At 35.1% G+C, this 13,468-nt stretch overlaps 1 protein-coding gene across 3 annotated transcripts in view; it reads right to left on the bottom strand.

The window, feature by feature from the left end:
• The window catches only part of STXBP5 (syntaxin binding protein 5), a 125,113-nt gene that overhangs the window by 64,873 nt on the left and 46,772 nt on the right, over positions 1 to 13,468 (bottom strand). For all 3 annotated transcript variants that reach the window (XM_037156812.2, XM_037156813.2, XM_037156814.2), the window contains exon 8: positions 9,139 to 9,262. In XM_037156812.2, coding sequence (XP_037012707.2) covers positions 9,139 to 9,262 — 124 coding nt within the window. The remainder of the gene's footprint in view (positions 1 to 9,138; positions 9,263 to 13,468) is intronic.

Here is a 13,468-nt window from a genome sequence, read left to right as displayed (position 1 = left end):
TTTTCCCTAGTATCATTGGTGATTAAATTCTTTGCAATTTTTAAACACTGAACATTTAAAAGTGTACACATTTAAATAATCGAGTCCATCAGTCTTGTCATGTTTTTAAGAAAACTTAAAATGCTAAAATGTCAATTCTTCCAAAATTAATTTACAAATTCAACATATAATTAGAATCCCAATAGCTTTTCTTCAACTTGAATAAAATGACCTTAAAGTTCACATAGTGGAGTCAATGCCTATGAATAGCTAAGAAAATTAGGAAATGAGATTAACTTCCAGAATGACACAGCAAGGATCTTGGTGAACTAGCTTTCCCGCAAAAAAAAAAAAAAAGAAAGAAAGAAATAGCAAAACAAGTTAAACACTTCCAAGTGCTAGAAGTTAACAAAAGCCACAATACCCACAAAAGAAGTGGAACACTGTCTACCCAATAAAAACAACTGCACTTCAGAGACAAGAAGACTGGAACATTTTGCTGGAGGGCTATTCCCATCCCCTCACTCCCAGCTCGGTGTCTGGGTAGAGGGAAGAAGAGGTATGAGCCAACAGAAGGGACTGACATTTTTTTGCAGTTCTATCAAAACCAGTTTCCCTAGAGCACAATCAATATTTTGTCCCAATCTGTAGATCCCTGGAAAACTGTATTCTCCAGGTGTTGTGGTAATTTCACTTGAGACAGACATCAGCTCAGGTAGGCAAAAGGCCCCACCCTCGGGCATCACAGAAATAATAGCAATCTGCTGCCAATATCTAGCTGCCTAAGGTTGTAGTTTCAGTTGAAACAAGTAGGAGTCTGGGCAGGAATTTAAAATAAAACCCTGAAGAACTAGTCATATTCCTGGGGATCTAAGAGGCTGCGTACATGTGCAAGGATGTGTACGTGACCAGGAAAGACCTGGGAAAGGAGAAGGTCAAGATCCCAGTCACACGCCTCTGGAGGACTTGGAGACGTTGAGCAAACAGAAAGTTAAAAAAAATTAAATGGCAGAAAGTTAAATGATCTATATAATACCTACTGTTGGCAGGAACACTGAAAAAGTGGTGCTCATACATGAAGTAGAAATGTGAAGGATACCGCCTTCTTTGAAAGCAGTTTGAGAACATTTATTAAAACAGTACAAAAGAACCAATTCCTATGAAATATGTACAGCATGGTAATGGCAGCATAATTAGTAGTGATCGAGAACTGAAAACAAAGTGAATGCCTATTAATTTGGAATTGCTGAATAAATCGTGAAAAACTTAAAACAATCACTACTTCAAGGCCATTAAAATGAAGGAATTAGGCTATGCCAGATACCATGGGAGATTTTCCCAAAGTACAGTGGATTAAAAACAGCAAGATCCTAGGGGAATCACTTCTCTGCCTCTTTATACAGAACTGACTGCGCAGTGGAATCCTGAACCGCTGTCATCCCAATATATAAGGCCCAAGAGGTGACTAGGGATGCAGGTAAGCAGAAGGCCAGAATAAGGTCCTAGAAAGGACTGCTAGGGGAGAAGATCAGATGGTTCAAGTGGAAGAAGGAATTGAGGAAAACAGAAGGTTATGGGAGGAAAGGAGGTTACGTCTGAAAAGTCTTCCCTCAGGCTGTACAAGGAACAAAGTAAGAATTTCAACCTCTATTCTGTTCCGACACCATCTGTTCGGAGACACAGGACCTTTCATAGTAAAGCACATAAATGTTTGCTCTGAATAAGGCCAGCATCAGACTTTATCTTCTACTACCCAAAGCTCTAATGGGAATATGAGATTGTTGTAATTTGAAATTTCAGATGCAAATTTTACATTTATTTAAAAATTAGTTATGTATTTTAATGAAGTAAAACAATGATTCAGATATAACTCAATTTAACTTATTTCAATATTCACTGGTAATCTTTCAATGACTAGAAAATTTTTAAAGAATAACATCAAGTACTACATTTCCTGGGCCTTTTTTAAGTTTGAGATTATGTATCTTGCATAAAACCTGGCTAGGTACAATATTCTTACCTTTTTTTTTTTTGAGAGGAAGAAAAACATCAATGTGTGGTTGCCTCTCATGTGCCCCCAACTGAGGACCTGGCCTGCAACCCGGGCATGTGCCCTGACTAGCAATTGAACCAGTGACCCTTTGGTTCACAGGCCAGCACTCAATCAATCCACTGAGCCACACCAGCCAGGGCAATATTCTTAACTCCTGTCTTGCTCAAAATCTTTTGATATTCCTATATTGTGTCTAGCATTTAAACTTATAACAAAGTTTGAAGTGGTCTAGTTTTTATTTCTTTATAAGTTACCTTTTTCCCACCCCCTGCTAGAATACTAACAGGATAGTTTCATTATCTCTGTAAATCAAAATGTTGCAGATTTACAGTGATCTTTCTTCATCTATCTTGCTTGGAAATTTGTCATTTTGATCTGCATATTGTTTTTTTTAACTGAGATTTTACCAACTATTCACCCATTATTGCTTATGTCCCAGAAGGGTTAATTTATTCACTGGTAACCCAAGATTAACCATTCTCTAAATCAAATCCAATAAGGTACTAGCTAAGATTTTATTTAAAGGATGTTCACAAGGTCACCAAATTTCACCACCAGGTGCCATCTGTGCTTGTTCTTTCAACTACTTGTAAATTACCTTGGTAAATTATTTAAAGTTCAGGTTAAAACTTCACTTGATAAATCACAGAAACCTCCACATCACATCTGATTTCCTCTTGTCTCTTACTGTGCCCTGCATTCCACTCTCATAAACCACCCGGCCACAATGAATTAATTGGTCCAAGTCCTATTGATTCTAATTCCAAAATTATATTCATGTATATCCAGTTTTTCCTATTTGCTGCCACAAATGAACTCTCCATTATGTATTGTTTACTAATGCAATGGCACCCTAACTGGCCCCCATTCTGCCCCCAGCTCACCTGATACATTACCATGTTTCTCATGGTAAATCACTTACAAAGTAGGTACCCATCATGAAAGTCAAACTCTTTAGCATATTATGATGTATATTCATGCCTTGGTATGAGTTTCTGTCTTTGTACCCACAGGAAGTTTAAATTCTGGTCATATTAAACTATTTGCAGTTTTCCAAGAACACTGTGTTTTTTATTGTGTCTCTGTACCTTCTGATTAAAATGACTTATGTTCTTTTTTTTGGTCTCATAACACCCTACTCATCCTTTATGATCAAGCTCATATAACCTGAGTTTGTGAATTCAGCACTTATAATGTAATATAGTTGTCAGTTCATAGATCATTTTCATTCACTGGACTATGAGTTCTTCAAGGGCAGTATAGATCCAGTATTGAAGTTCTGGTACATAGGAGGTGAACAATAAACGTCTGTTGAATGAATGAATGATGATGTATTAAAACCAAGTGAGGAACATCGACAAAAACAAGTGCTTCCTAAGTTTTTAACTTTGCATTTAGAACGTAGAACACATTTTCTAACAGACACAGCTGTTAAGCAGCAGTTAGTTCTTAGTCTGAAGTTGGATGTCCAGTATGAGAGACACCACTCACACGACTACCAAGCACTTGAAATGTAGCTCGTCCAAGTGAAGATGTGTTTTAAGTATAAAATGTACACTAGAGTTCAAAAAGTACAAAAAAGAATGTAAAATACTTCAATTTTGTATGTTGTTTACATCTTAAAATGACAATCTTTTGCATGTTTTGAATTAAATAAAATTTATTATTAATATTAATTTCACCTGTTTGTTTTTACTATTATTACTAGTAAATTTAGAAATTATACATACAGCTCACATTATATTTCTACTGAACAGTGATGTTCTAAGAAATAAATGATTCAAACTGGAGAATCACACTGTTCACAATACTAGTCTGAAATGAAGAGCATAGTCTTTCCTTATGAATGTAAGAGAGTTGATTTACAACCGGACTGGATACACACAACATATATTTGATTTTGACTCTTGGTTAAAGGCAGTGGGGTTTATGATGTGCTTGTTCAATGTCCCAAACTTCCGTGGTGATCCCAGTGTAGTAGCTTCATGGCAGGTTGGTGACTGGCTTAACTGACCTGGAGAGAATGGATTATCCGAAATATTTTAGGACTGTATAAATGCAACTACTCCTCAACTGTTAAGGAGCTGAAATTACATTCGACCCTTTGAAGGCAACCGTGAGGCTGACATGGTCCCCGGTGAAAATGAGTTTGACACCCCTGGATCATTTAAAGGGCCTCCTTGAGAGTTCTCTTTGCATTCCTAGAAGTCAGATCTTGTGTTTGGAGCAAGGAATTCCAGCACAATCCATGTGAGCAGGTAAGTACTCATGGGAGCCTGCATATGGGGCATCTGTCAGAACGCTTGCCTGCAATCTCTTTCTCCTGCTAGACCACATCCTTTGCTTGCCTTTAAATAAAAGTCATATTTTGAGCATACCTATGGAGTTTGGTAGGTCCTTTCAAATATACAAACTGGGGTAAATTTTGCAATGAATTATATATAAGGAACTAAAGTATGGTTTTATTATTTATTGAATTTTTATGCTTTGGGTGATTCTTAAAGGAGTTTAACAGGATTATTTGTAAGTCACATCCTTAAAATATTCAAAATGACTTTTATTTATGTAAACTTTGATTTTATTTTTCCTTCAGCAACACTTAATAAAAGTTCCCCAATCATAGTTTATTCTTTAATACATGTATTGATTATACTGATGAAAAAGCTCTGTAAACTACATTTTAAAATCTCATTATGTCTAGTGGACACCTATTAATTTTGACCATCTAACAACTCCATTTTCTTTGAGAATCAAATCTACTCTGCAATACAGCACACACGTGCGCATTTACAGGGCAGTCTCTGGGGGACCTTGGGCCAGAAAGTCACTTAACCATGATCACTGCATGTAAGCCATGCCCGAACTATCAAATTTCCTCCCTCTTAAACAATGGGGGCCCATCTGTCGCCGGAGGGAAACGGAAGCAGAACTGGCCTTCTAGACTCTGCATACATAAATAAAGATTTACACCCCACCAATATGAGACCAAATCTGGCTTAATTTCCTCATATGCACCATGCTTTATACCTCATTCAATCCTGCCACTGTGCATATGATGAAACTAAGTCCCAGAGAACAGTAATTATCTCCATAAGTTTTTTGTATATAAAGTGAAGCTAGAACTGTCCAGGTTGTCTGACTGCCAGAAAATGTTCTTTGATTATCAAAAAAAACTAGATTAAAGGGAGCTATCATTTTTTATTATTTGTTCTGGTTAATAAAAAATCATGTTGAGCAATTTCAGACACAGAAATGGAGACTTTCAGAAAAAATAATACTATCTCTACCATCCTGATACATACTGTAAAATTATCCTACATTACATCAGAAAATTCTTAAATGAATTCAAACTATTTTCCTTTACTGGTCATTTTACCATCACTATCTAGGTAACTGCTATGTCCCTCAGAGTAAGAGTCCACTATCAACAACTTTACCAGTGAAGGTGTCATCCAAAGCTAATGACTGAACATACTAGCAGATCTGGAGAACTGTCTCATAATTCAATTATAGTTCCAGCACTAGGCCACCATTTCTCTACGTTATTGTATGGAACACTAGAGAACCACAAGATGTTCTGTGAATAAAAGACACTAAAGTCAGATAAGTCTGGGAAAAGCCACATAAAATAAATGTATTAAATATACAAACCAATATAAATAATAAATAATTAAAAAATTAGTATTTGTGAAATATGTTTTGGAGAATACTATAACATTTCCAGATTTATATTTCCTGTAATCGCATACACAGTACATCACAATTTCCAGGTACTTTCGCTTCGATTAGCACTGCTATGTTTAAATGAGAATGCTGAGGTTCCAAAGTTAACTGACTTCCCATAGTCACAGAGCCAGAAACTACGGAGTCAGTGCTCAACCACAAAGGCTACTGGCTTCGACACTCCATGTCGGGCTGGTGTAGCACTGTGTTTTCTAAACAGATCCTCAGGACACCTTAAGGTATTCCTAACACTAAACATCACACTGGAAGGAATCTGAAAGCACAGTCAGTTCCTGGTTAGCAAGGTAACACTCACAAATGTTTTTTAAGAATAAAATACTTAGCCATTAAATGGGTTTAAACACGAAAAAAACCCAACCTGGGCAAAATTTTTATGGTAAATTACTTTAAAAGTCTAGTACTTTTTAAAGTAATTTACCATAACTGTTTGTTAGAAAGTAAGGGCAAGAAACAACACTTTAATTACTGAGGAAAATAACTAAATTTAGTAACAGTAATGAGGAAAAAACCCCTAAATTTTGATCCATCAAATCAAACATTTAGCATACTAAAGTTATATACAACAAATATGGCATATATATTACTTTATTAGGGTATAAAACACTTTTGTACTTTAATGTAAGAAAATGGTTTAGCGTTGCTATGGAACTCAACTATCGACATAAATTAAACTTTGGTGGGTTACCTAGCACTAGCAATAAACAGTAAACATTGTTACTATAGGAAATATTTCATATTTTATAAATAAAATAACTTCTGGTCATCTACATTTTTTGACTGCTGTACTATATACAACAAATGCCATCTCACCTTTTAACACCTGCCACAGAAAACTTTTTCTTTACTTACATTTTGTTTGGATTCTAATGTTGAAAATATTAAATAAATATTCACTATATTATTTATTTAATAATAATTTTAGCTAGTGACTCTTTTTTGATAAGATACTATAAACTCTATAGAAACTTATTTATGCCACCTCTAAAAGTTGGCTCTCAAAGAGGTAAGTTCTCAGTATAAAAATAAGATGAAGATTAAAAAGAAAATCTCCATTTGGCAACCATCACAGTAATAATTGATTCAGACAAGAAAAATCATCAGATACTAAAATCAGAGGGTAAGAATAGTATGTTTATAGGTCCAAAGTACTCCTTCAAATCAAAGTACTTACTGATTACAAATACAAAAAAATTCTTATTAATTTTAAAGGGATAAACAATATTGTTGCAATGGAGAGACCTAGTAGATAGAAGCTTAATCAAAAGTTCATACCAATGCAGGACAAATCAAATACAAGTTCCACTTGAAAGGATTAAAAAAGAACACATCAATCCTTTTGGGACAGTCCTGCCAAAACTGTGCAACCTAAACCCGATCATGATGAATGTCAGACAAACCAAAGTGAGTTACATTTATACAATAACTGACCTATAATATTCAAGTTCTGTCAGTTATGAAAGTCAAGAAAAGGCTCAAAAACTGTTCCAGACTGAAGAAAACTGAAGAAACATGACAACTAATTCTAATTTACATATACACTCTTTTGTTTTTGATAAAAGGCGAAAGGCAGTGATAAAGGAAAATGTCCTTGTGTGTAAGAAAGAGACACTGGAATATTTGAGGGTGAATGAGGAGTAATTTGACAAGTTCCTCTCACATGGCTCAAAAATATTTTTGTATAATACCAAAAAAATTAGATAAGCTTAAAACTGAAAAACTAATACTAAATATTTTTACCATTTTCAATACCAGTTTAATTTTCTTCTAGATTTAACAGGTTTCTAAACTGATCATCTACTTTTTGGTTTTATGAATTATTAGGTTGCAGTGGGATTGGGATCCTAAGATTTATGAGAATTCTCAGGGGTACTACCAGGATAGGGGACCTAGGCAGTAAGAGAAAGAAGAAAAAACTGTATTAAGGAAAAATGGAACCTACTACCACAAGGGCTATCCCATAGACACATGCACAAATAGATCTGTAGCAAATTTAAAATACACACTTTTCCAGAAAGATGCCTGCTGCCACAAAGCAGTAGTAAAGTATATCATAATACTGGGCTTCAAGAATTGTTATTTTTACCAGAAAACAGACAAGTCTAAAAGCCCCTACTGCCACAGATAGATAAAATAAGATTTAAATTTTACTGTTTTGTTTCTACATTGCAGTATTTCAGAATGCACTGATTTTTTGAAAGTAGGTATTCATATTTTAAAGCAAGCAATGAAATATTAGCAATAGCTACAAGGATATTCTTTAACATACTGCCATTTTAAAGAACAATTTCATTAATGTGACTTCCCTGAATTTGCTGGGTAAGAACTTTTTAAGGTGGGATTGTAGAATAAAGATTAATAAAGACATACAAATTCCTGGGCTCCACTCAAAACTCACAAAAGAACTTCATAACCTGTTTTTAACAAATTCTCTAATAAAAGCTTCTTTTATATTTTGTAAATACTACTTGTGCAAAAAATAATTAACATAGCAGGCGCAAGACTATTTCTAGAAAGGTGGGCTTGAAAATTTAGCTCATGGTTGGCATCTGGCAAGTTGGCTTTGAGACTGCAGTTGACTCACTGTGCCTAAGCTGTCTGCACAAACGATATGGTTTACGATGAACCCCTGCCTTCCTTGTGGGTGTCTGGAATTCTGCTGAGTGCTGAAGCAGAAGGTGCCTACAAGCTGCCTCCATAAAAACTCTGGACAATGGAACTTGGGTGAGCCTCACTGGGAGAAAACACTTCAGACATGTGGTACTGACGCATTGCTAGGGGAATTAAGGTGTCCTGTGTGAGCCCACTGGGAGAGGACTCTTGGATACTCGAGCATGGTTCCCCCCACATTTCAATCCCACGTGCCTTTTCCATTTACTGATTTGCTTTGCACTATTTTGCTGAGTCCTGTGAGTTTTCCTAGTGAATTATCAAACCTGGAGTAATTGGGGTTTCTTCAACACTAATGTATAAAATTCCTTCTGCAGAATCCCAAGTATTTCAAAAAACTATTATATATTCATTAGCAACTTACAAATTGCTAACTTTAAGATGACTAAAGCTGAAAGTCAGTTCTATAGTACTCACAAAGTTATTTACTTTTGAACTACTAGTGAAACAATATTCAAAAGATAATTTAACATTCATTTTCTCAAAATTCAAAGTTGCTATTTCAACTGCAAATATAACTTGAGATTCTATTACATGATTATTAGATTTTATTCTATATATGTAATTATTTTTAATGCCACCCAAATTAGAAACTTATCCCTCTCCCCCCCCAAAAAAAACCAGAAAAACAAACCCATATGCATACACAAAACCATTTACTGTCCATCACAATTTAGGTAGTGATACATTCTTACCATGTGGAGTGATTGTCTGCACAGGTTTAGCAGGGGACCTCACATTCCATATAGTCAAAGTGCCATCTGAATGACTACAAATAAATTGTTTTCCTTCATGATGCCAAGCCACAGAGTGAATAGCCTATAAAAAGGGGGTGACGAAGTCCATTTTTTAAAACAAAAGCTTATTTAAACATGAAGCTATTCATTATTGATACTATAATTAATTTTCATACAAATTTTTATCTCCCAAACAGAAAACAATATGGTAACCTTACATTCCCATAATAGTTTAGCTCTCTTGCAATACAACTAGGATTTAATTTAGTACTGCCACTATTTTAATTCTTTTTACTTAAGGTACTCCCTAACAGCCTAAGGAAGATATAATAGTGATATATGTGTTTGCATGTGTGTGTATAAAACTGTAAGTTCAGGAAAATGAAATGTATTCTTATTCTTTCTTAGAATAAATTGCACCTAAATCAAATACCATGTAAGTAATTATAACAACCAATATTCCATGTAACAACTAGGTGCTTTGACATAAGACAAATTTTTAAAATTCACTAAAATTCTAAGAAAACCAAAATATATACTTGGAATTAAGATCAATTAAAAATACCTCAGGTTGGCCTTCAAAACATGTTATGAGTTTCTAATAGTAAGTAAAGAATCAATTTTTAAAATCTGAAGAGACCCTCTCTTGACTAGAAATTTACTTGATCTCTTTAAGTCACTTAAAAATGACCTGAAAAATATTTTTATATAACTCAATATGTTACCCTTCGGTTCCTTATTCTAACATTTAATTTTCTGTCTGTCAAAAAACATTTTTAATCACTCTCCTAGGTCCTTTAAAGTACCTCTTCTTAACTCAAGCTAATACATTTCCAGTTCTTCATGGCCACATGACTTTAAAAGCTGCCCTACTAACAGTGTCAGAACTGTGGACTACAGCACAAAAACCATGTACCTAATAAAAACTTAACAGTTCTGCTCATGTACAAAGTCAGCATTTACTATGATCTAATTCATGTCCATTCATTTGGGTTCCTCAATGCTTATAAATTTAAGTTAAATGAAACAATTTGATATTATGGATCAGATTTAAAAATGAAAATGATGATAAAGCCAATAAGAATTTTTCCAAATGCCAATATTTAACACAATGTTTTAGGTTCAAAGTATCTCTAAAAAATTCTAAATGAAATCTTAAAACAGTAATAAATTTTTCCAAGTTACATATGAAATTCCACAAACTCAATCTTAATATAAGCAATCCCTTACAGATAAAGCATTTCTGCAAAATATGAGCAGTGCTAAGAAGCTTATTCACAGAGCCATTTAAATCTATTTTTTAAACTGGTAAGGGAAGTACAAGAGCAGTCTATAAGTATTGTCTGCTACCTATAAATAAAGAGTCTAGTCTTATATATAAAAATATGTACATTTTTATAACTATGTATTAAATATAAATGGAAAACCAGTACTTCTAATTTGCCAAAGAAAACAATATATATCTATTTAAACTACCTTTTAATTAAGACATTAAATTATTAAACAGTCCAAAAATAAGCAGTAATTTACAATTATTCAGGATAACAGTGAGGAAAATATTATAGAAAATACCCTACTAAAGAAAAAAACAAAATGAACTTTACACGCAATAAACATGAACAAGTTTTTTCTATTAGTTCTGCAATTTTCTAAATACAAATTCAACTTGGCAGAAGATCTCATGGTTTCTAATACTCTTGCTCTAATGCTATTATATGTAATACTGCATATGTTACATATGTATTACATATAGCCTATATAAGTACTTATAAGATCCTTATATAGCATATACATAATATTATATGTATAGGTATAATACAACTAAAAAATGGGCAAAGGACTTGAACAGACACTTCTCCAAGGAGGACACACAGAGGGCCTAGAGACATATGAAAGGATGTTCAGCATTACTGTCCATCAGAGAGATGCAAATTAAAACCACAATGAGACCACTTCATAGCAGTCAGAATGGCCATCATCAACAAATCAATAAACAACAAGTGTTGGTGAGGTTGTGGAGAAAAGGGAACCCTAGTGCACTGTCGGTAGGAATGCAGACTGGTGCAGCCACTATGAAAAACAGTATGGAATTTCCTCAAAAAACTAAAAATGGAACTGCCTTTTGATCCAGCAATTTCACTGCTGGGGTTATACCCTAAGAATCCTGAAATTCAAATCCAAAGGAACCTATGCACCCCAATGTTCACAGCAGCACAATTTACAATAGCCAAGTGCTGGAAGCAACAACCTAAGTGCCCATCAGTAAATGACTGGATAAAAAAAACTATGGTACATTTACACAATGGAATACTACACAGCAGAAAGAAGGAACTCCAACCCTTTGCAACATCATGGATAGAACTGGAGAGCATTACGCTAAGTGAAATAAGCCAGGCAGTGAAAGACAAACACTAAATGATCTCACCTGTAAGTAAAATGTAATCAACACAACAAACAAGCAAGCAAAACAGAACCTCAGACTTGTAAATAAAGAACAATTTGACTGTAACCAGAGGGGATAATGAGGGAAAGAAGGGGAAAGGTCAAAGTCAAGGAACATGTATAAAGGACTCATGGACAAAGACAACAAGGGGTAGGGAGAGGGTAGAGGATTGAACATGGAAGGTGGCAGGTGGATAAGGCAGGGGAGAATAGTGGGGAGGAAATGGGGACAACTGTACCTGAACAACAATAAAAAATTTTTTAATGTCCCATAGTTTTGTCCATTCAACAGCTGATGGGCACTTGAGACGCTTCCATATCTTGGCGATTATAAATAACACTGCAGTGAACACAGGGGTGCTTAGTTCTTTTGAATTAGTGTTCTGGGTTTCTTCCAATATATCCCCAGAAGTGGGATCACTGGATCAAAAGGCAGATCCATGTTTAATATTTTGAGGTGTCTCTCTCTATACTGCCTTCCACAGTGCATTATTAAACCCTCTCGTAAATCCATTCAGAGAATTTCTCATCTGAGACATTTTATTTTTGATCTCTAGAAATTCTACTTGTACATTTTAAGTCTTCCATGTCTTTCCTCAACATGTTCATGCATTCATTTACCTTTCTAGAATATAAGGGAGTCTATAACAGGTTTTTTTCTGCTATCTAAAAATTAAGTAGTTCTATGAAACCTTTTGTAAGTCAAAATGACTTAAAGTGAAGAAACAATTCCCATTCGTTTATATTTAAAAGTGTTGAGCATTTCCAGTCTTAAAATTCAGTGCACACTCAATGTCATTATTTCATTCATCCCAATCCAAATGTTTAATTACAGCCAATTTTATGCTAAGTGTAATACCCTCAACACGCTCTCTTAAGCTTTTTTGACACCACAGACACGTCTTGCTAACGAATACACAAAATCAATCACGATAAAGATCAGATGCTCACAGATACAGTTCAGAGCTATGGAGGCTTGATGCTGAAAGGCTGAGTGGTTCCCAGAAGGGAGCCTGGCAATGCCACTCTCTTCAGTCCTTGGGACTTACGCTGTCTCTACCTGGCCTGCTGCAAAACAAACACTGACTGCTCACTAATTTCATTTTTTGCCTTTATTCATAACTGTGAAAATCTTCTCCAGATTTCTTTTGGTTAAAATACTATGCTAATGTAGGCCTTTCACTGAAGTGAAGTAACGTGAACTTTTGAAAAGCAAGGAATACCTGGACAGACAGGCACCACTTAATACTGAGAACACAGTCTGAGAAATGTGCTGTTAGGTGATTTACAGGTGCTGTGCAAGCATCAGAGAGTATAACTGCACTTCCCTGGATGGCAGAGCCGACCACTCCCATGAGCTCTGTGGCATACCACCGCCACATATGCCATCATTGACCAAAAGGTCCTTCTCTGACATCAGACTGTATCTGCCTTCTCTACTAATTATATCATACGTGTCAATTTCTGAGTCTTTTTATTAACTGCACTTTCTTCACATTTTGAATCAGATTTTCTGGCTCCTTTGCATGCCTCATAATGTTTTACTTGGATGCTAGCCATTGTGAAATTCATGGTGGGTTTTTATATTCTTTTAAATATTTTCTGGAACATAGTTGTTATTACTTGGAGACTGTTTGGATTTTGCAAGGCTTGTTCTTCAGCTTCCTTAAGCTAGCTAGGCCAGTCTTTAGTATAGAGCTAGTTTGGCCCCGCTGAGGTAATACTTTTGTGAGTACGACGTTTCCTGATGCCCTATATATTACAAGGTTTCTCCGCTGTGCTGGGAATTTGACCTATTCTCAGCCTTGTGTGTGCTATAGAAATTGTTCTACCTACTCCTTTCCAA

The sequence above is a fragment of the Artibeus jamaicensis genome, unplaced genomic scaffold (assembly GCF_021234435.1).
Source record: "Artibeus jamaicensis isolate MK-2021 breed Jamaican fruit bat unplaced genomic scaffold, CSHL_Jam_final contig_3176, whole genome shotgun sequence".
Classification (NCBI taxonomy): Eukaryota; Metazoa; Chordata; class Mammalia; order Chiroptera; family Phyllostomidae; genus Artibeus; species Artibeus jamaicensis.
Note: the sequence above shows the minus strand (reverse complement) of the source record. Positions and strands in the feature narration are given on the sequence as shown.